At 53.4% G+C, this 21,778-nt stretch overlaps 8 protein-coding genes across 8 annotated transcripts; 3 read left to right on the top strand and 5 right to left on the bottom strand.

Moving 5' to 3' along the window:
- Positions 1-56: 56 nt before the first annotated feature.
- Positions 57-920, bottom strand: DSM5745_05916 (uncharacterized protein; the record flags this gene model as incomplete). Its single annotated transcript, XM_026747932.1, has 1 exon — positions 57-920. The coding sequence occupies one exon, from the start codon at positions 918-920 to the stop codon at positions 57-59; it is 864 nt and encodes a 287-aa protein (XP_026603764.1).
- Positions 921-1,174: 254 nt separating this feature from the next.
- DSM5745_05915 (NAD(P)H-quinone oxidoreductase) lies at positions 1,175-2,311 on the top strand (the record flags this gene model as incomplete). The annotated part of the gene is made up of 3 exons (XM_026747931.1): positions 1,175-1,205; positions 1,262-1,620; positions 1,691-2,311. 3 exons carry the CDS (start codon positions 1,175-1,177, stop codon positions 2,309-2,311), a joined length of 1,011 nt encoding a protein of 336 aa, XP_026603763.1.
- Positions 2,312-2,444: 133 nt separating this feature from the next.
- akr1 (putative aldehyde reductase (AKR1)) lies at positions 2,445-3,615 on the bottom strand (the record flags this gene model as incomplete). The annotated part of the gene is made up of 4 exons (XM_026747930.1): positions 2,445-2,798; positions 2,857-3,273; positions 3,333-3,519; positions 3,569-3,615. The coding sequence occupies 4 exons, from the start codon at positions 3,613-3,615 to the stop codon at positions 2,445-2,447; spliced, it is 1,005 nt and encodes a 334-aa protein (XP_026603762.1).
- A 5,063-nt stretch (positions 3,616-8,678) lies between these two features.
- Positions 8,679-9,653, top strand: DSM5745_05913 (DUF3431 domain-containing protein; the record flags this gene model as incomplete). The annotated part of the gene is made up of 3 exons (XM_026747929.1): positions 8,679-8,811; positions 8,866-9,007; positions 9,065-9,653. The coding sequence occupies 3 exons, from the start codon at positions 8,679-8,681 to the stop codon at positions 9,651-9,653; spliced, it is 864 nt and encodes a 287-aa protein (XP_026603761.1).
- A 648-nt stretch (positions 9,654-10,301) lies between these two features.
- On the bottom strand, positions 10,302-11,837 carry DSM5745_05912 (putative GPI-anchored cell wall protein Pst1; the record flags this gene model as incomplete). Its single annotated transcript, XM_026747928.1, has 1 exon — positions 10,302-11,837. One exon carries the CDS (start codon positions 11,835-11,837, stop codon positions 10,302-10,304), a length of 1,536 nt encoding a protein of 511 aa, XP_026603760.1.
- Positions 11,838-12,457: 620 nt separating this feature from the next.
- DSM5745_05911 (ankyrin repeat domain-containing protein) lies at positions 12,458-15,408 on the bottom strand (the record flags this gene model as incomplete). Its single annotated transcript, XM_026747927.1, has 4 exons — positions 12,458-13,943; positions 13,994-14,827; positions 14,881-15,252; positions 15,299-15,408. The coding sequence occupies 4 exons, from the start codon at positions 15,406-15,408 to the stop codon at positions 12,458-12,460; spliced, it is 2,802 nt and encodes a 933-aa protein (XP_026603759.1).
- Positions 15,409-15,849: 441 nt separating this feature from the next.
- Positions 15,850-17,495, bottom strand: DSM5745_05910 (uncharacterized protein; the record flags this gene model as incomplete). The annotated part of the gene is made up of 5 exons (XM_026747926.1): positions 15,850-16,013; positions 16,063-16,162; positions 16,209-16,318; positions 16,363-17,056; positions 17,103-17,495. 5 exons carry the CDS (start codon positions 17,493-17,495, stop codon positions 15,850-15,852), a joined length of 1,461 nt encoding a protein of 486 aa, XP_026603758.1.
- Positions 17,496-19,623: 2,128 nt separating this feature from the next.
- DSM5745_05909 (putative C6 transcription factor) lies at positions 19,624-21,772 on the top strand (the record flags this gene model as incomplete). Its single annotated transcript, XM_026747925.1, has 2 exons — positions 19,624-20,956; positions 21,009-21,772. 2 exons carry the CDS (start codon positions 19,624-19,626, stop codon positions 21,770-21,772), a joined length of 2,097 nt encoding a protein of 698 aa, XP_026603757.1.
- Between the last annotated feature and the right edge of the window lie 6 nt (positions 21,773-21,778).

Raw genomic sequence — 21,778 nt, 5'->3', positions numbered from 1 at the left:
GCTAGTGTGGGGCACCATTATACGAGGTACCTACTTTAGAACCAGGTCTAGGTCACCTACAAATGCACAACCTTCCCAACATCAAAGTCCTTCTCCTCCATCCAGGGCATCGCATAACCCCTCTGGTTGCTGACCACCCTAATCCCGCCCTTCTCGATATCTGTCGAGAAGTGCGTATGCCCAAAAACCCACAGCGTGACCCCGTCCCACTCCCCCTTTTTCAGCCTGCTACTAATCAGCAGATCAGTTGCAAAGGCTGAGGACACTGGGCTGCCCGCGTGTTGCGGCTCAGACGTCCTCTTCATCATCGGCGCGTGGTGTGTGACGACTACAACCTCCTTTACGCCTCCCTCTTCTTTAATGAGACGTATCTGCTCTTGGAGCCATGCGAGGTCTTCCCCATGAGCGTGATTATGCGAGTCAACAGTCCAACCGTTGATCTTTCTGTAATCCTGCACCTTGAGCCTCACGGCCTCTCTGTTGCTCTCTGGGATAAAGCTCCAAAGCGAACATCCAAGGACGGTCACCTTGCTATCGTGGATATCGTATTGACCGCGGTTCAATAAGATCACCCGCCCCTCTAGCAACGGCTCGTCAGCTAGTTCTCCTGCTTTCTGTACCCCCTCATCGTACGATAACCCATAGAACTCGTGGTTCCCGAGGACGAGAAAAACGCGCTCAAATTGGGCGGTCTGCTGTTGAAGGAAGTAGAGGTAATCCGCGTAATCGATGAGGCGGCCAATATCGCCGGCTAGGATCAAATTTGGGCTGTGTGCGGGAATAGAGAATGTTCTGTAGGATTTTGTAGCCTCAAGGTGGAGATCAGAGAGAATCTGGAAGGACGTTGACGGTGTTGGATCAGGTTGGGTCTGAGATGCGGGGTTTAATCTGAACAGAGAGGGGATAGACCATTTTGTCATCGTATCTGTACATTTCTGAGCTGTTAGCACGTCAAATGAGCCTCAATGGACGGTTATATGAGTACCTTGCTCGGCAACCGGATGAAGCTATCCGCGAGATCCGCGGGTGGAGGGGAAAATGACCCCGCCTGCTTATCAATCACTCTTATCGATCAACGACATCATAGCTTTTTCTCTTAGCCCGCCGTCTTCCTAGCTTTTCACTCTCCGCACTGATTCAATTGTCCATCGCACGACTCAATTGACCTCCAAATATGTCCTCTCAAAAGACTATGCGGGCCATCGGTACGTCCCCTCACCCCCCCTCATACCACCATACTAACCCTCTTCTCGTCTTGCAGCCATCAAAAATGGCAAAGGTCCCGCCGATGCCCTCTTCATCGACAACATTCCCGTCCCCGAGCTCGGTGCCACGCAAGCCCTCGTCAAGGTCAAAGCATTCGGCCTGAACCGCATGGACCTCCTCCAGCGCGAAGGCCAGTACCCAGTCCCCCCTCAAGCCCCCTCAACCCTGGGCGTCGAATTCTCCGGAACAATCACGGAACTCGGCAACGGCGCGACAGAGGACTTCAAGGTCGGCGATGAGGTGTTTGGACTGGCATACGGTGGCGCCTACGCCGAATACATCGCCGTTGCGACGGGAATGCTCATCCACAAGCCAAAGGAGTTGTCGTGGGAGGAGGCGGCGGGTATTCCGGAGGTACGTTCTAGTCTAATCCCACCTGCTAATCGCGCAAGGCTCTGTACTACCTGCTAATTGTGTACTCTAGACATGGATCACAGCAACCCAAGCCCTGCACCTCGTCGGCGCCTTCAAACCCGGCAACTCCGTCCTCTGGCACGCGGGCGCCTCCTCCGTCTCCATAGCCGGCATCCAGCTCGCCAAAGCCGCCGGCGCCTCCGCGATCTACGTGACCGCGGGCTCCGACGAAAAGATCGCCTTCTGCGTCGACAAGCTCGGCGCAACCGCGGGGTTCAACTACCGCACCCAGAACTGGGCCGAGGAGCTCTCCAAGGCGACGGAGGGCCGCGGCGTTGACGTCATTGTCGACTATATCGGCGCTGGCTATTTCCAGGATAACTTGAAGAGCGCGGCGCTGGATGGACGCATCGTTAACCTTGCGTTCCTGGGTGGGATCAAGGTTGAGAATGTGGATATCTCGTACTTCCTGCGCAAGAGGGTGAGGTATGAGGGGAGTACGCTGCGGAGTCGGGATGAGGAGTATCAGAGGAAGCTGCGCGATATGGTTGTTGAGAATGCGTTGGAGAAGTTGACGAGTGGGGAGTTTAAGGTGTTTATTGAGAAGGTGTTTGGGTTTGAGGATGTGGTCGCGGCGCATAAGTTGATGGAGAGTAATCAGACGAAGGGGAAGATTATTTGTACTATCTAGATACGGCGCAGTGCATTGCTTACGTTATAGCTACGATATAGAAGCAAGAGCATGAGGGTGTGGGATCATCTATATTTTATTCATCCATATATACATCTCATTTCATCGCCAGTGACCAGCACCAAGCGCGCATCTAAACAATGACCTTGTGGCCAGCAGGCTTCTCATCCTCCTCATTGAAGATGTTGATGTTCCAGCGAGGCTTGTTAGCCACGTAAGGGGTGTTGTAGCGGCGGCGGTTCTCGCCGAGCTTGGAGACCTTGGCGATCTCCTCCTTGGTGAGCTCGACCTCCTGGAAGTTCTCGGCAATGCGCGAGGCAGTAACGGACTTGGGGATGACGGAGTGGCCACCCTCCTGAGACCAGTTGAGGATAACCTGGGCGGGGGTGACAGTCTTGCCGAGGCGCTTGGAGGCCTCGTCGGCGACGGCCTTGACGTCGGGGTGAGCGACGAGGAGGGGGATGTTGAACATGTTGTTGCCGAAGGCCTGGTCGTGCATTAGTATGCTTTCACTAGGAGAGTGGAGATGAATATGGTGAACGTACGGAGTAAGCAGTGATGTGGATGTTCTTCTTAGCAGCGTACTCGATCAGGTCGTTGCTCTGGAGGACGGGGTGACGCTCGATCTGGTTGGCAGCGGGGACGACGCCGGTGGCGTTGATGATGGCCTCGAGGTGCTCGACAGTGTGGTTGGAGACACCGACGGCGCGGGCCTTCTCCTTGGGGAGCTTGGTCATGGCCTTCCAGGTGTCGACAATGGAGATGTTGTCCTCGATAAGGACATCGCCGTCGGGGTGGCTGCTGCTCTCCTCGAGGGGGAAGTAGTTCTCGCCGGTCTTGAAGGCGACGGGCCAGTGGACAAGGTACAGGTCGAGGTAGTCGAGCTCGAGCTCGGCAAGACACTCATCCAGGGCCTTCTCGACAACGGCGGGGTCGTGCTGGGTGTTCCAGAGCTTGGATGTCTGGAGCGGATTGTGAGTTTTATGGCTAAAAGAACACGTTTGCAGACGAGTCGACGTACGATGAAGATGTCCTCACGCTTGAGGCCGGGGACGTCCTTGTAGGCGCGCTTGATACCCTCGGCAACCTCGCGCTGGTTTTGGTAGATGGTGGCCAAGTCAAGGTGACGGTAGCCGACCTTCAGAGCCTGGTAGACGGCCTCGCCGACCTGGCCGGGGGCGGACTGCCAGGTACCGAATCCCAGCTGGCTAGAGGACGTTAGCAGGCGTCAGTAATGGCTGGCTGCAGCATACGTACGGGATCTGGGCACCGGTGTTGAGAGTGACCTTCTTGCCGAGAGACATTGTGAGTGTAGATGGATGGATAGATGAGAGGATGCAATGAGGAAGAGAACAGATGGAGAGATGAAGACAGAAGGTTGGGAGGGGAGGGAGGGGCAATAAAAAGGGCGCGCAGCAGCTCCGGTGGGGTGGCCTTGGTAACCTTGGAAGCCATCCATCATCCATGCCACCGTCGACGGTCGATTCAGGATCCAGGTCCAGTCTCTCGATCTTCCCCGCCAATATGGCCTTTTACCCCTCGGCGGGGCTCCCTGATGGCATCATAGCAGCAACCTGCACTCCCTGCCTGCCTACCGCTGCACATGCAACAATTCTGTACAGCATGCTTCAACCCATGTAGAGCTAAGCTATTGCGGCCTTTCTAATGGCCGCTCTCATCAACATCGCATGCGCTCAACAGTTCCCAATGATGTCAGTCGGTAGACACTCCTCCGCGGAGGCCGATGGGGTAATTCTCCACCAATTCGCGCACGGATAAATGCGTCTTGCACTTCGTCCAATCACCTGTTCGGTTCGGTTCCTCGCTCGGAGTTGTCCCGGTGGCGGTTAAATTTGTCGAGTTCGGTCTCACATATTGCGCTTCCACCTTCTGAGCCTGATGGTGATTCGGTTGATTTCTATCGCGGTCGACCCGAGTCGCGACAACTCACCCCGCGCCCACCGTCTCCGGGTAACTCCAACCGCAATCGCAGCATTCTGGAAGGTTTGACGAGGACCTAAGCCTCTTCAACATACCAGAACTGGATCTTGAAGCTCGGTGTCGTGCAGCATCATCTAGATGGTTTCTCAAGTGGTTCGACTTGCTCGGTATCCCGCCGCGGAAATATATTGCACGCGGTCACTTGATCACGCAAATTGGAGTCGGTAATGGTGCATTTTTACCGGGCGACTCGCTTATTTCAATGCCGGCTTCGGGCAATAGCTCATCTCCTCGTTAGCATTTGAACGGAGTCAGTCTGTCCTCAGTTCTTGATATGTACACAAGCTCCATTGCGCTATGCACTACTTCTAGTGCTTTGGCAGCCACTCGCCATCGCCGTGGAGGAACTCTTCGTCCTTGTCAGCGACCTCAAATCCGACTTCAATATCGATGTATCGCCGGTAGTTGACAAACGTAATTCGTCATCATCACTTTCCTCTTCCAGTGACACCATAGTCCTGCCCTCCCGGCTGAACGTCTCTTCGAGAAAACCACCCAAGATGAGCATCAGATCTGAATTGAAGGTATTGCGAAACCATTTCCATCTCTTAGATCTCATGATGGCACTCTCATCATCGACCATCCTCAGGTGAAGGTAGTAGGTTTTGTCACTGATGCTTACACTGATGTCGGCTTCGTCAGGTAGTTGTCGTTGAGGCGCAACTGAGACCTAGTGATCGCAGGGCCAGATCGAATTCATGCACACGCGCAGGCCCAATTTTCTCCATATCAAGATAATAACCCATGTCTAGGAAACTCTCGGTGGCGGAGAAATCGCGTATTACTGGAGAGCAATGTAACCGGACATGGTTCACAACGCTTTGATGATCTGTTCATTGGCGAAGACAAGTCTGCATAATGGGCAGTTTCGAGGGTCCGAAGGCTGCTCTGGTTCAATCGGCCATGGCCAGGCTTGAAAAGAATATGTCCGAGAAACTTTTCCGAGGCCAGTAGCAGAGTCTTCATGCGTTAGTTGGGCGTCATGCTTGAAAGAATGGAAGAGGAACTATGCCCATGAGGCTGGCAAGGCAGACTGCTTCGTCGTCGCGACGGCTAGTTATGCGGCCTTGGATGCTGACAAACAGCACCGCGCACCGGCGTACAGGATCGCTCAAGCTCCTTTCTAATCTGGAATCAATTGGACTCTGGTAGTGAAGGCTTGCTATGCTCTGCCCTCCATGCTCGATGCGCCGCATATCTGTAATTGGACGTACGAGGTCAAGAAAATACTATATCCACATTCCCTGTCGATCGATGATGTTTATGAAGGTTGTTTCATCACATTTGGAAAAGCCAGGTGCGGCTAACTTGATAGACCCAAAGACAGGCGAAGTCGAGAGGTGCTGTCGACGCCCGCGCTAGGGACAGGAGCCAGGAGACCGGAGCATGTTCCGGAATCACGCCGGATCAGCCATGCTAACGCTATTAACACGCTTTTGGCGTTCAATCTCGCTGGGATAATAATCCTCAACGCACAGCCTGATCAGTTTGTACTGTCACGCGGCATATCTGAAAGTCGTGATAGAGTCTCTTGGCCAAGTAGACTTTCGGGGGCGTCCAGAGCCGCGGGTCCATGGACTAACAGCCACGCAGAACAGGAGCTGAAATGGGGAAGATGTACTTAAAGAAAGGCAATGAACGGATCTGCCTATCACAAGCACCTTTCCTGCGGCCAGATATACCCTCATCGAGCCTCGCCTTGCTTGAATTCGCATGGTCCTCTCCCGTGGCACACAGACGGTGTCTATCCAATGGTACGCGTCCAGGATATTTGGGACAAAGCCTTCAAGCTCAACTTGGAGATCCTTCCAAGGACATAGCGGCAGATTGTTCCCCTTGGTATTATCAGTACCATTCAACCATAGGTGAGAAACTGCGACGTACGTCAGAGAACGGGTCACTGCACTAGAAACCAAGCCAAAGACAAGCATAGGTCTGCTACCGGAGTGCTGGAAGTGCCTGCCACCTTTAGGTACTTGGTAGCTGATATATTGCCCACTTCCAGTTGAGTTGTTCGACCATGGCCCGGCGGTGATGCCAGTACAGCGTGGCTGCCACCGCTCTCCAAGATTCCCTTTACTCGAAACCAATGTCTTCTTGAACATGGTGATTACATATGCAATTGCTCGTGACGTGCGCTGTACGATACACACTCTCATCAAGCTGGTGAGCAACGGGTTTTGTCTTGCGGCAGCGGCTGTGGTCTGCCATCTGGATCTCTCCAACCAATCCGTCAAAAACGTTTTCCTCTCCGGATCTCTTCTCAGTTCGTTCGCCAAAGTTGAATCAGCGAAATCACAGCTCAATTCGTGCGTTGCCTCTATGTGTGATATTTGTACTGGGCGTAAGTGGCATTGCTGGTATTGTATGCCTGCAGATTTTCCTCCAGGGTCGCTTCAAGTCCTGCGGTGTTTTGGTCATCTCATCGGTTCTTTAGAGATCATGTCCGAAATCATCCAGACTTTGACTTGTTCGATAGAATCTAGCCTGTTGAACGAGTAAGCCTTTTGGACATTCTGTCAAGATGAATGTATGATCTTCACTGGTTGTAACCTGCAGAGTGCTGCATTTGATCACTTTTGCAACCCCAATCAGCGTCGGACACGTCCGAGGAGCTGTATCTGCTGGGTTGTTTGTTTTCAGCTGACGGTGCGGTGATCGCTGCCGCTTGACCCTTATTACCCATAGGCCCTCTTGATTGCTTTTTCTTCCTGCGGCTCGCTCAGAATGTTTGGATGATAGCCTGGGCTACAGCTCATATTCTCACCTGGTACAGCAGGAACACAACCTTGCATTATGCCTGCAAAGATGAAGTTTGCGTTGCAGTCTCTATTACCATGCCAAAAGCCATACCTACCGTTACCAACGTTGACGCCGATGGCAAAGCACTCACACGCCAACAACACCTCCGATACCAGAAGCTTCTGGCTTTCGTACACGGTCACATTCCTCGAATTGCTGGCTCTTTTCTTTGCCGCCACCTTTCTAACCTATGGTGGGTTTTACCTTGGAGCGGTAATCTTGATATGCCTTTTCGACATCACGGCCCTCCTAGCATCCCTGCAACATTTAACAGGCCCATCTTCGCCAGCCAGGCCTCTGTCGAAGAGCACACCAGAATTCAAGCACCGGAGGGAGCAGTAGTGGACGTGCACTTCCTAGCAGCGAACTGTAACGCCTGAGGCCTCGGAGCTCGAGTACTCATTAGATAATCCTCCTAACTCCACGCCCTAGCCAACATCCCAAGAACTGACAACCCGCATCTAATACTCTAGGTAACACGCATTCTGGCCGTGGTCTTAGTGACTCAAGCTTCGCTACTAGACTGTCTTCATCGCCGTGATATTACTGGTCTCCTTGTTCCTGGTAGTGAAAATAAACTTGCTGTGGCTAAAGTATATTTTCCGCCAGTGCGAAAATATATGTAATCACGAATAGCTGCCGTGTGTTCTGAAATAAAGCTCACAATCACTGGACAAGAACAAACCAAGGTAGTCCTGACAGAGGCCATTAAGCATCGCCATATTCCATTTCGATGGCGTCTTTGCAGTGTTGGAGTAGCTACATCATCGCATTGCGTAGCCGCAATTTCCCATAGACAGAACCGGCAACTGGGCACGTGCCGAGCCTTATCAGGTTATTTGAAGACAATCACATATTCAAAATTGGAACAAAAGTACAAGACCAATTGCCAGTACTTATGCGCCCCCGATTAGTTAGATTTCATCCATAGTTGACCCCAGTGTGCCCTGAAAACGGTGGTTTAGCTGTAACACTGGTCGTTCTCCGAAGATTAGGCGGAGTCCACAAGGCTGATGGATATTCGGTGCTTGGCGCGCAGAAGCCACGGTGAGACTGGCTGGGACAAATATGAGAAAAAAAAAGGAAACCGAGTCTACAGTCACTGAATTGCGCAGTTGACGCATTTGGTTGAGATTGTTAAGATATACAGTATACTTCGTTGCTGAAGACTGAAGACGTCGGGTTCTAAATATAAAGGCCTAAGATTGAGCCCAGACGCGAGTTGTGCGCGTTTCCAGACCAGGACAAGCTGGATGCATCGAACCAATAATAATCAATGGTTCAAGGGCCACAAGCGCAAGCAAACAGTGTTTATTGGCCAAAGACTGCCCCTTTTCTTCTCCATCCCTGCCGAGCCAGCGATTACGTACCGTACGTGCGGCGCGAGCGTCCACGGGTGCAGACTGACTCGCCCAAACCGGGCTAGTGACACCAACGCCTCGCCGACCTGGACTTCAGCCAATTTCATCCTCCCCCAATGTATCATTTATCGCCGTGATCCCTTATTCTCTTACACTTCCTCGGTTGTTCCTCGCCTCTCTGATCCGCGGAGAGGTTCGTCCTGATGGCCAAGCGGCGACTCTTCCGTTGGCCAGCCCCCCGGACCACGGGCCTGACCTTCCTCGCTCTGCTGCTCAGCACTCTCACATTGTTCCTCTATGGCGGGGGGTCATTTCCGCTCACACCGGCCCAGCGAGGTTCGTCTTCAAATTCTGCGCTGTCAGCGAGCGATGCTGACGGCGTAATCGCAGCCCAGGAATCGCTCCACGACCAGGTCATTCGCGAGCTCTCCGAGATCACAGCGACGTACAGCAATGCGAGCCAGGTCGGACTGGTATTAGCGGCTACGCAGTCTGATGACTTGCAGTGGCTGCTGGAGTATATTAAGGAGCGGTTCGTCAGCCCGATCGAGTTGACGGTGAACTTGCGGAGAACTAACTTGTGTCACAGCGGCCCCGGCACAATCCCCTTCATCTACAGCACCGACGATAAACCTGACCCGCGCCTCCTCCTCCCGCGCACTACCCGCGGCCGCGAAGCAACCGCCTACCTCTCCTACATCGTTGACCATTACAATAACCTCCCGCCGTACTCGATTTTCATCCACTCCAACATCAACCAATGGCACAACGACCTCTTCGGTCCGTTTACCAGCAACGCCCTGCGCAATCTCCGCCTCGAAGCCGTCGACGCGATGGGCTACGTCAATCTCCGATGCCAGCATGACCCCGGTTGTCCGACGAGCGTGCACCCGTGGAGCCCGACGCAGATCGATATCGAGAAGAACGACATCCGCGCGTTCTTCCCGGAGGTATACCAAGACATCCTTGGTGTCCCTGCAGAGCGGGTCCCCGAACACATTGGGAATGTATGCTGCGGGCAGTTTGCCGTGAGCCGCGAGCGCATTCTGCAGCGGCCGAGGCAGGACTACGAGCGGATGCTAAAGTGGGCGGCGGAAACGGACCGCACGGACAGTTTTGGCGTCGGCTGGGTATACGAGAAGATCTGGCACATTATTTTTGGGATGGAGGTTATCTAGTGCGTCCCGTCCCTCTCGCCTACCCTCTCTCACTTCGCCGCTAACCACTGATTCGCAGCTGTCCCCGATACGAGCAATGCCGCTGTGACGTTTACGGATGGTGCGGACCACTGGCAGGCACAGGCGAGACACTGCAGGCAGTGCGCGGCCCGGCCCCGGCCGTATAAAATCTACACTACGTAATTTAGACGATTGACGGAACCCTTTTACCCTTTTGTTGTTTGTTTTTTGAATAGTTCGAATTCCCACCCCGTTTCGTTTGCTTGCTTTTACCCCTTCTTCCCCTTCTGTTGCATCGACTTTGTATACTACATACCTTACCTATCATGAGTGAGTCCGGACGCATACGCTGCATTGCATTGGCATTGACATACACGGTGTCTGGCGATCGGAACGAGAGAATGAGAATGTGCTTTCATGACTTGGATAGTGACTTTTTCGGGTCGTTTCGTGGTGGTTATACCCTTTTCCTTTCCTTTCCTTTTCCTTTACTCACCTTCTTCCCTTATTTATCACTCTTAATTGGGTAGATAGGATAACTTACTTAGCCTAGTTTAGACAGGATACGACAGAATGGACATGGTCATCATCATCATAACTCGTTTCAGCATCCCTATATACAATCCCCTCTATCATAGCACGCATTTCTCAAGCGTGGGAATCATCCCCAGCCTCCCCATGAATAACCCTCTGATGCCTCGCCCCCTCAAATCCCCCATCAAGCTCAAACACCGTCCCCTCGCCAACAACCCTCTCCGTCCGTTCCGGTGCCCTCGGCACCGCAACCCCAGAAACCTCATGTACATTTTCACTATCAAGCATCGGCACATCAGACTCCGATGGCCGGCGCTGAGGACGCGGAGGCGGCCGAGACGCATTAGGCGCCGCGGTGAAGAATAGCGCGTCTCCTTCGCCATTATCCCGACGACCATCCGGCGTCGAAGTCGGCCCATTCGTCCCCGGTATCAGTGCCGTCGGGACAGGCATCGAGGCCGGATTCGTGGCGCCGGCTGTGAGCGATGAAGGCAGTGTGGATGAAGCTGGATCAGTGGACGTTGGCGAAGACGAAGACGGCAATGTGAACGCTGTTGATGTTGAGACCGGGCGGCGCGGTATGGATCCTCCCCCTCCTCCTGCTACAGCAGCTACGATTCCCGCCGCTGCTAACCCGGATCCAGGACCGTCTGTTGGACTCGTGCTCGTGCTCTGGCTCGGCTGCTTTTCCGCATCACCATTTATGCCCTTGGCACTCCCGACTGCAGCAGCAGCGCCAGCAGCACCACCGACAGCAGCGGCGGCGTTAGCATTGGCGCGGTTCTTCCTCCTCTCACGCAGAAACAGCCAAATCAGGACGAGGATGATAAGCACGCCGACCACGACGCCAACGACTATCCCCGCTATCGCGCCACCGCCGAGGCCCGAGTCATCTGAGTCCGAATTCGAGGGCGCGGACTCATCCGAAGCCGTCGGGGTAGTCGTTGCGCTGGACGTCGAGCTCGAGCTCGAAGTCGAAGTGGACGTACTAGTCGTAGTGGTAGTAGTAGTGGTAGTAGCACACGTCACACCACCCTGGAAAACCCTCCCCTCACTCTCCTCCTCGCCCTCCCGATCCAGCGCCTCAACGCCCGCACAGCCCGCAGACCCCGTAGCCACAACATCCGACTCCGCACCCACAGTCTCCAGCATCTCAAAGCTCAGCGTGTTGAACCCACCAGATAGATGCACGCCGCCCCTAACAGTCTCCAGATCATCGAGCGCCAGGTCAACAAGCGCATTGTTCCCCTGGACATTGAGGTCCGCGCCTATGCTGGATAGACTGCCGAGGCTGAGGCGGGTGAGCTGCTCGTTGTCTGTGACGGTTACGGAGCCGCCGACGTCTTCGAGGTCTGGGATGGAGACGCCGACTAGGGTTGTGGACTCGATGATTAGGTTCTCGCTTATGCGCTCGAGGTTTTCGAGGTTCAGGGTGCCTGAGGCGGAGGGGGAGATTGTAACGGAGCCGGAGATGCTTTTGCAGGAGGAGAGGGCGGAGGTGGCGGAGGATTGGGAGTCTATTGTTATGGAAGAGCCTGGAGAATGTGTTAGTCTTTTTTGTCGAAAGGGAAGGGGGAAGGACTTGCAGGATTGCGCCGATACGGGCGTCGAGCCCGCGAGGGCGTAGACTAGAATTGGTATGGGTATCATCTGGCCGGCATCAGGAGGCTTGCAGAAACAAAAAGAAATGCATTATGGATCGAGAAGCATGCAGTGATGCCTGGAGGGATTGCGGTCTTTTATTTGTCTTGCCATGTCGCTGGATGGGTCTAAGGGCTAGCTCGCTTGGCTGTGTCTTGGGCGCGGTGATCTAAGTGATTATTCATGTTTTATCTCCGAAGAATCATCATATACCTCGTATTGAATGATCTTTTTGCTCTAGTTCGAACGAACGACCATTGAGACGACAGATATCTCCGAGCTCTCTGCTCTAGGGCTAAGGATTGTTGCGGAACGGCGGTGCCTGAACTGGAGACGAGCCCTCACAGTCACGCCAAGTTCGACACTGCCACGCCGACCCACCCCATCACAGCACCCTCCACTCGGTGTTCAGGGTCCAGCTCTCAAGAGGCCAATCTCCAGCTCCCACGGGGTGGTCGCAGTGCGATCCGAGTCGTGCCTTTCCCGATTCGATCTATTTATATCCGTGGAGACCCTGACTGCCAGTGCACTAAATCCAGGCATCATAGTTTCTGTTTCCGGTCTTGACCATGGTCTTTTGGTATTTAACACTGCTACCTAGACTAGATGGATGAAAGTTGTGGCTAGGGTTAGACAGTATTGTGCTGGTTCAGCTGGCGCTCTGCAAGTTGAGACCTTGTTCCGGATCCTGACCAATTGCCGTCCGATCCAAGGTGTCGTTCTGCAGTCGTGCAGGTTCCATCTCCTGGTGGCGCATTCGGGACGGTTATTAATTTATTGTCGGAGGCGGTGCTGCCTTGCGGTATGTGGCAGGTTTGGTTCTGATATCCGCTGGGTAAGGAAGGGTTATTTTCACAGCCGAGCTCATGGCGGGTCTTGTCCTCTGGGATATTTTGGTTTCCGCACCCGATCGATTGCACCGATGAACATGGGATAGCCGAATTGTCTTCCGAGCCAGGCTGCTTTGCCTGAAGGAGGTCTGGCACAATATCGAGATGTTCATGCTTCAGCGCCAGAGCCAATGCGGTCAGTCCATTATCGTCCTTGCAACTGACATCGGCCCCGGCCTTGATAAGGCACCATATCACCGCGCGTTGACCGTATACAGCTGCTAGAGCTAGCGGCGTCTGTCCATTCTTGTCTCTGAAGTTCTTATCAGCAGCGTAGTTGACAAGGACCTCAACGACATCGCTGTGCCCGGTCTTTGCAGCCCATGACAATGGTGTCTGGCCACTAGCATCTTTCAGGTCCGGGGCAGCAGCTTCGTATCGCAGGAGTAACTCGACTAGCGATTTATGTCCTTCGGCAGCTGCCCATGAGAGAGGGCTCCTTCCTAAAGAATCGACCATGTCCACGTCATGGCCTCCGGCAATCAGTCTGCACACAGCATCTTCAAGCCCAAAGTACGAAGCAAGATGGATTCCATGGAGGTCTGTAGGTACCGGCCAAGCTTTATCCTCTAGAAGGACTCGGGCCGAGCGTAGCACATTGAGTCTGTTCTCTAGAAATCCCAAAACCATGACCGGGCTCAGAGCATCAGTGGGTCCATGACGTCCCCAGTTCTGAGCTGCATAGCGATAAAGGGGGTATTTGTCGAAAAGGCTGGCCTGGTGCTTTGGTTGCAAGTCTCCCAAAGGCCTGTGTTGGTCTTCGCCAAAATCAAATGATAGGTAAGTGATGCACGTAGCTGCTATGTTCTTTTGCGCGTCTGGAAACCACTCAGTCCAGGTCCGTTCAAAGTATTCCTGAGCCGTATAATGAACCAGGCGAATGATATTACTCTGCTCGTCGACAATGACCAAGCCTGCACATACCGAAACTATATCTTCCACATCGGAGATGTTCGTTTCGTCCAGCCTGGGATGTCCAATTTCCACAGCGAGAGCATGTTGTAGCTCCCGGGTAGTCAACGGGCCGGCACAAGTAATCCACGACAATACCTGCTTAGCCATCTCTTTCTGATCAGAGACCTGTCCTTCGATGCGTTCCATAGCAGTTCGATATGCCGAATCATATGCGTTAGAACCGGTAGGTAGGCTTTTCAGCGCCGTCCGTAATGCTTTCTGAGATCTCTTTCCAACCAAGGAGTCCAGGTGCAGCTTGGCGAGGAGGAACCTATCCACATCAAATCAGTACAAGTTCCTGCTGACGTGGGGGCTACTCACATTCCGCCAACGGCTTTGGAGACCTCGGCTATAATTTCGCATTGGAGCTCTTTGTTCCGAGACACGAACGATGGTAGTCGGGATAGCTGACTGCGCAGATATCTCCACACGTCTTCCATTGTTGCGCGAATCTCCAGCGAAGGGCAGCCTTCGAACGCGGCAATCGTGTCTGGGATATACCTAGACGTGGCCAGAAAGTTGACGTTACATCTATCCTGGAGGGAATAGATGGCTGCTAGTAGTGATTCGCGGACAGTGCTCTCACATTCATCAAGAGCGTCTACCACAATGAAAACACGAGACAGCTGATTCGAAAAGAGCTGCAGGAACTGCAAGAGCTCGCTCACACTGGGCTGAATCTTCTTGTTCCGCGCCTGAGAATATGCATCCCTCACACAATCGGGGATTGCGTGATCCCGCTGTACAATCTGCCTTACCAAGCTCGCCAGTAGATCTCGAAATGTCTGTGTGGGCCGCTGTCGAAAACTGCAGTATAGATACGCGATGCCGATATTGCCGCGGCGGCCGAACTTTTGCTCGAGAAAGTCGATAATCATAGACACCATGATGGTTTTCCCGGCGCCAGGTATCCCGGGACAGAACAGTGTCTCCTTATCCTTCTCTGCCCATTGCCGGAACTGACTTGCCCCGAGAAGCCACTGCCCGCTCCCTTCCTGGTGTTGATTGAGAAAGTCGTTCTGTTGCGCGGCGTAGTTCACAGGACTCAACCAGTCGAGGATCTTATCGTACTCTTCGTCTATCTGGTAATGCTTGATCGCGGCAATTTCTTCCCTCGAACGAGCTGTTGTTTCGCATACGGCAAGGTTGACGTCGCTTCACTATGTTAGCAACTGACTTTCAACAATGAGCTCCAAGAATTAACGAACGGGTGCACGGCATACAGATTGAGCCGAGCTAAGAAGAGATTAAAAGTGACAACCTGTCCGCAAATGCGCCGTTCAAAATTCTGTATCTCTTTAGGGTCCCAGTTCAGTCGCTGCCATACGCGTCTCGAGAGATAGCCTAGGCCACGGCTAGCACGCGTATCAATATCCGTGCCCGTGTTGTCAGTCGAACTAGAGTCCAGATCCAGGTCTTGAAATTTCCCCAAAACATGGTCGAGATCCTGAAGCACGGTGTAGCAAGACCGAGATATTTGCTCGAGATGACGCTTCTGCCCATTGCTTAGTACATTCTCCGGGTCGATATCGTCGATGTCGCGCAGGACGTTGGACAGAGACTTGATACTGATGGTGACCCTGGAGTTAGGACTCTCGTCGACTGGCTGGGTGAAGATCTTCATACCTCTCGGTTGTGCTTTTGAATTGTGTGGGCGCGTAGACGAAGCGCTTGCGGATGTCATTTGCGATGACCATGACCGAGAGGAAATCCCCTGCACCGTACCCGAAACTCATGTTGGATGGCTGCTGTTGACCTCGTTGGGTAATGTATATACAGCATACAAGAATATACAAGACGACGGACGTGTCCAGCGGCCGGTTGGAGACTTGCGTAGTATAGAGTGGCGGTGTCAAGGTAGGGCTGAAGGGAGCAGAGAAATCTCCACAGCCTTAAACGGCAGGAGCACCCTGAATACCATGGGGAGTACGGAGTTATTGGGTCCAGAATTGCTGGGGTGTTGGGAAACGTCACGCGTTATGGTCCGTTCGGATATAACGAACGCAACGAAGAACCTGTCGAACTCGCGGTTTGGATGTGGACAAAATCGTCTCATATTCTCAACCACAGGTCTATAGGTCTGCGGAAATGACGTGAAGGCGTGAGTTCACGACATGAAGGGGTATATACATAAGACTTCAGCAATCAACCAACGGAGATAGGCCGGAGATATCGTCTCAGAAACGTGGGCTCCAGGTTTTATCGAGGGCGTGAAGCTCATTCCACTCAGCTTCTAGTTGGCCGACAATCCAAGCTGTCGGCCAGCCGATTTTCTTTTCCACAAATTCTAGGAACTCAAAGGATCCCAGATGCTCTGCCGGGTGACGAAGGCAAAACCCGTCTATACAGCATTAGTGCCGAATATTCTTCGAAGGTGACGAAAAGCATACAACGATGTAATAGATGGCACCCCATAAAATATGCGTTGACGACTGTTTCATTGGATCTTGACAATCCAATCACGTTAACAAGGTGGTATGCGATGGTTTGCTTCGGACGGTCAGCATAAGTCAAGCAGGCTGAGATGATTACAAACCTCTTCTATACGCCTCAGTCGAGCCCGCTCAAAGTCGTTTACAACTCCCTGGTGCTTATTTGAAGTCGCAAGGATGATTCGAGACGCATGATAGTATTGTAAACCGACAACTGAACGCTCAGTATATATTCGGTTCGAGGATACAAAAACATACCTGCAGGTGGGGACACCAACCACAGCTCTGGAAAAGGTCTATTTTCGCCAGCATTGGCCTCCTGATGTTTCAATGGCTGCCAGCTGATGGGCTTTTCCCGATACCACTGCTCAACACAGTCGGACAAGTACTGCCAATCGTCTTCATTGAAGCTGTATGCATTGGGCTCGGAGCGAAGTTGAATTATTCTCGCACATAGGAAAATTATCCTATTAGCATAGGCGGCATCATCCATTCGTTGAAACACGGAAGAATGCTCATAATTCTCTAGATTTAGTTGCATTGGCTGGTATTCAACCAAGCAAGCATATATGGCTTGCCGAAGAAATTGCCAGCTGATAGCCTCCGCAAGGCCTCCAGACGATGCTGATTTTGACATTGTATTCAGAAGTCGAGTAGAGCCCAGCCAGTGGCACTTTTCGTCCGTGGCCCGCTCCAACTCTTCATAGACACGCAGGATCACCACCGTAATCAATATGTTATCGTCGTAAAATCCTTCGGCTTTCGAAAGCGCCCGAAGAAGCAACTCAACGCACTGACTGTGGTACTCTGAGGCCTCCCAATCATCGGACCCGGACATGATCGCCGCATGTCGAGCAGAATATGCTAGGATTGCCTTCATAACCATCGGGACTTGAAGTGCTCTCCGAGGGATCTCGCTTGAGAAGTGAGAATTCTGGTCGCAGATATCAAACTAGTAGTTCAGTGAGTAGTCCGACGTTCGGGATGCAGAGACCTACCCTGGAGGAAAGATCATGAATGAACGAGCGGAGAAGGGAGGCTTCGCGCGTCGTCATAGACGAGTTTGAGCTTTGGCGAGGGCTGAGAGAACTCAAAGAAGGTGAGAACTCTGCCCAGGTGCTGACAGAGGGCAACGGGGAGGGCCCACTTGCAGGTTTAGGAGATATGCTGATAGAGGATATTGTTCGTCGTTCGTCTGGACTAGAACCAGCCAATTGAGTGATCAAATGGTCTTGATTACCAGGTTCGGCGACATCTGCGTTCAGACTGGGTGCGCTAGAGACATGCGGTAGCGGCAGCGATGAAGCCCCATCAGCAGGGGGTTGGCTATTCCTCAAAACGTCGGGCATAACATCTGAGTCGGGATCTTCCGCCGATTCTTCAATAAACATCACTGGACATATCATGAGCACCGATCGAAGAAGACATGGACGGATAGCAACATACAAGACTGAGGAACTTTCACCCAAGGCTGTCGGGCATCCCAGGCCAAATCATATTTGCCCGTCGCGGACCCTTGACTCTTCTGGTATACATGGCGGACCGTTTTAAAACGGAACGGTGGATCAAGGCGACAAGCCCGCGATAGCCGGGTACATTCATTACATGACGATGCACCTTCAACAATAGTACACTTGATATGGCGAAGACGACAACGCTCACATCCCCTACCGATGCGCATTGCAAGTCGGGAGCTGAGCGTCCGCTAAGTAGAAAGTCGATGATGGCAGGAACATCGGCAGATGGAGATACCCATCGATACAGTTGCACTAAGTATCAAGCGGGGAGAGATGAAGGCAGGCGGAAGAAGGTGTAAGAGACAAGCAGGAAAGATCCCACGATGATGCTGAAGGTCGGCTCCTTCGAGTCCTTCGACTGCACGCTCCCCCGCAATCCCCCGGTTTGCTGAATCAGCGGCTGCCCACGGCTTCTGATTGGTGCCCTCATGACTCGGACAGTCTCCGAACCCATCGATCGAGTACGGCTGTCAGGCTGAGTTGGCGAAATAGCCACTTTGCCGCCGATCGAGTCTGGGCACTCGGTCAGGACGTCACTCGTGCTGTCGCATTTTTTTGCGTTCAAGGTCTTCGTTTAGTCGGACGTCCTGGCGGAAGTGGATGTTTGTTGCCTCGTAAAAGACCCAGCTTTCGGTGCCGCTTGAAGACAGCTGTATGGTATCAGACAAGCCCAGGCAATAGTAGAATGTAAGGAGTAATCCGCCTCTATAGCGTTGGGACGCCGTTTGGAGTGTTGCGTTGTTGGAAAATCCGCGATGCATGCATGTTCCCAGGCTTGTCGAGCGGATCATATTGTTTCAGGCAAAAAGTACGGTACATTCAAACCCATGCAGGCAAACGCCGCCGAAGAATGGCCCAACCATCGCCTTGGCGAGCGCATTGATTCAAGTCCATGGTTGGGATTAATACTCCGTAGCACTCTCTGGTTTTGTTAACCGGATTCGATTGCTCGTAAACACTGGATAGTAGCCACCGGTGAACTGGCCTGGTCTCAGCCCTCAACGAGACTGATCCGGTCTTCAGAAGTCAGAACCAAATACGCGTTCGTAAGGCATACCGATACCGATAAGGCAGCGCGTGCTGGATAAGCTGCACCACACCTAAAGAGGGAAATAGAGTTAATAGGCACATCATTCAAACTCTCCATCCAGTATAGTTTGGAGTGATGTACCATCGCAGCCGTTGCCGCCATCATAGATCACTCAGAGGCCCATTTAACATCATTGGCCATGGTCTATACGGGATAGCCATGGTGCTGTAGGCGATACAACTCGACCGGGTTGCTCAACATTCGATGAAGAGGCTGGTTCCGACATGTCGGTGGGGAGATATGGAGTTCGTGTTCTAACCATCTTGGCTTGCACACGAATAGATGAAGCGCGTTGAGGTAGGCCTAATGATACTTCATACCCTTTCCAATCGAATGTTATATGAGTGTTTCTTCAGAGGACTGTCGAGGTGCCGAGGGTCAAAGTCGTATTTGACCACCGCTTGCTTGAGTTCAGTGTCATGACCGAACGCTCCGTTCTTGGGACTTGCTCATTTGGACGCTCAGCACAAAGTACGGGGGCTGATTAGCTGGGGGTTCATAATTAATATAGACCGTGTCCGTACAGCTGCGCCGGAACATAAAAACCGAGGCCAATATATCGTGGGGTCGCTTGGATGCTAGGATCGTATGATCTCGCCGTCCGGCGAGTTAAGAGCGGAGATCGGATTCCAGATCTGACGGGAGACTCGACAGATGATTCAGGAGTCAAAGGGGCCAAGGGCAATGGAAACAATTCGTCGTGGATGGCTTGCTCTGCCTAATTGCAGACAGTAACGTACCAAGATAGGAATCGAGGATGTGGTGAGAGGCGGCCCACTGATCGGCCATGGCCCATCCATCTTACGTCTCCGCGGCGGCGCGTTTGAGGAGCAAAGAATTCTCCTTCAGCACGGACACGGTCAACACCACCTCGACTCCTCCACAACTCAGGATGCAGCGGTTCGAGCCGCCATGACAAACCGCGATCCTGACTTCCGACATCAGCTGGGAAGGTTCCGTCTCCAAGTCGATCCCCTTCCTCCATCACAGCTCCCACTTCCGACCACGTCCGTGACGCCCCCGACTTCGCTGCCCTCTCCATCCGCGCCCTCGTCCGCGCCCCCTCCCCCTCTCCCTGACCGTCTTGCGTCTCGCCCCAAACGCGTTTCAACTGCCTGCGATTTCTGCCGGAAACGGAAAAAGAAATGTGATTTCCGCTACCCCAATTGCTCGGCGTGTACACGAGCCGGCGTTCGTTGCACCATCGCTCCTCCAGGACCGCAAATCACATCTGTTCCCCGCGATCAGCTCGAACGGCTACAGGACCGCGTACAATGGCTGGAAGAAATTGTCCGCCGCAAGACGGGCGTTGCAGTCGCGGACAAGCCGACAGGCAGCGCGTTGGACGAAGATGGCGACCCAAATTCGTGGCACCAGCTGCCGGCAATTTTGATCAAGGTTGATCCTAGCAGTCCGCAAGCCGCTTCCACAGTAGCAGGGTCCACGACCGGGGTCGAATCGAGCGCAAGTCCAGGGTCGACGGAGCCATCAGCAGTCGGAACTGAGCTTCCCAATGTTGGTGAGATCTTTCGCGACAAACTCGAGCATCGTCGCCCTTCCATCGCACGACCGGTCATATCTGCAAGCGCTCCGCACATCCTCCGGCTCGCATCCTTGGAGGAAGCCGAACGGGTGGCCGGGCAGTACTTTGATAGCATGGGATACCAGTACCCCTTCCTACACCGTGTTGAATTCTTCGATCATGTCCGACGGATCTACGCCGGTGAAGTTCCCACCCCTGAGGTGCACTACAGCTATCACATCACGATCGGTATTTCTCTGCTTATCGGATCTGCGGAAAATGCCGAGGCCAGGGCCATGGAGTTCTATCGGGCAAGCAATGAAACACTCTCCATAGCATTGCACAACGAGGACCTTACCGCTCTTCGCGCATTGCTGAGTCTAGCTCTTTATACGCTGTTTGCGACAACCGGCCCCAGCATATGGCATGTCCTCGGGACCGCTTTGCGCCTTACCACCAGCTTAGGGCTACACAAAGCAAGGCATCCCACCAACCTTCTTGACGATGAAATGACCAAACGCGCATTCTGGAGTCTATACAACCTCGATAGGCTCATCGCTAGCACCCTAGGCAGACCGCTCGGGATTGCCGATGAAGACATCACCGTGTCTCTTCCCCGAGAGTTGAATGACGACGGGACTGAAACGCCAGGAGCGAGCGCCATGACCATCCCCATACAAGTCATTCGGCTGCGCCGCATCTTCTCGCGAATCTACCGTTACCGTAAGCCGCATCCATTCCCTCCCTTGGAACACCTCAACTAACAAACTCCCAGTATACAGCACCAACCAACCCGCCCCATCGCCACCCGAACTATCCCTCAACCTCCGGCACTTCCGCCAGGAACTCGACGACTGGCGCACCACGAGCCCCGTCTACCCACCAGCCCTCCTCTACTCAACCAGCTACTTCGACTACCTGCACGCAACAACCCTCCTCCTCCTCTACCGCCCCAGCCCGCGCAACCCAACCCCGGACCAAACCAGCATCATCAGCTGCGGCAACGCCAGCATCGCGGTAATTCGCTCGTACTGGGAATCCTACTGCGCCGGCAAACTCAAATGGATCTGGCTCACGCTCAGCCAGCTCTACTTCGCCGGCATCACGATCCTCTGGTGTCTGAACCGGAATTTCCACTCTGTAAACGAGGGGCTTGGGCCGGTTTGGGAGCCAGACGAGCAGATGATGCGGAGAGGAATCCAGGCGGTCGTTGTCATCCTCGAGGCCTTCGGGAAACGGCGAGCGGGCGTTGATAAGCTCGCCGAGACTTTCCGCGCCCAGAGTACAACGATCTTCAGCCATCTGGCGTACCAGCAGCAACAGCAGCAGTCTATGATGCCCCCGCCGTTGCCTCCGCCACAGCCGGCTCCCAACCCGGTTTATATGGCGCCGCCAGTGCCGCTTGCACCTGTTCTGGATGATGTCTTGTTGGTTGATGCGTCCGGGACGATGCCCGTTATGGATCCGCAGATGGCGGAGCAGTTGTTTTACTCTTATGATTGGTTCCAGGAGGAGATGGCGACGTATTATACCTTATAGATGATC

Source organism: Aspergillus mulundensis, assembly GCF_003369625.1.
Source record: "Aspergillus mulundensis strain DSM 5745 chromosome Unknown scaffold_5, whole genome shotgun sequence".
NCBI classification, from domain to species: domain Eukaryota; kingdom Fungi; phylum Ascomycota; class Eurotiomycetes; order Eurotiales; family Aspergillaceae; genus Aspergillus; species Aspergillus mulundensis.
Note: the sequence above shows the minus strand (reverse complement) of the source record. Positions and strands in the feature narration are given on the sequence as shown.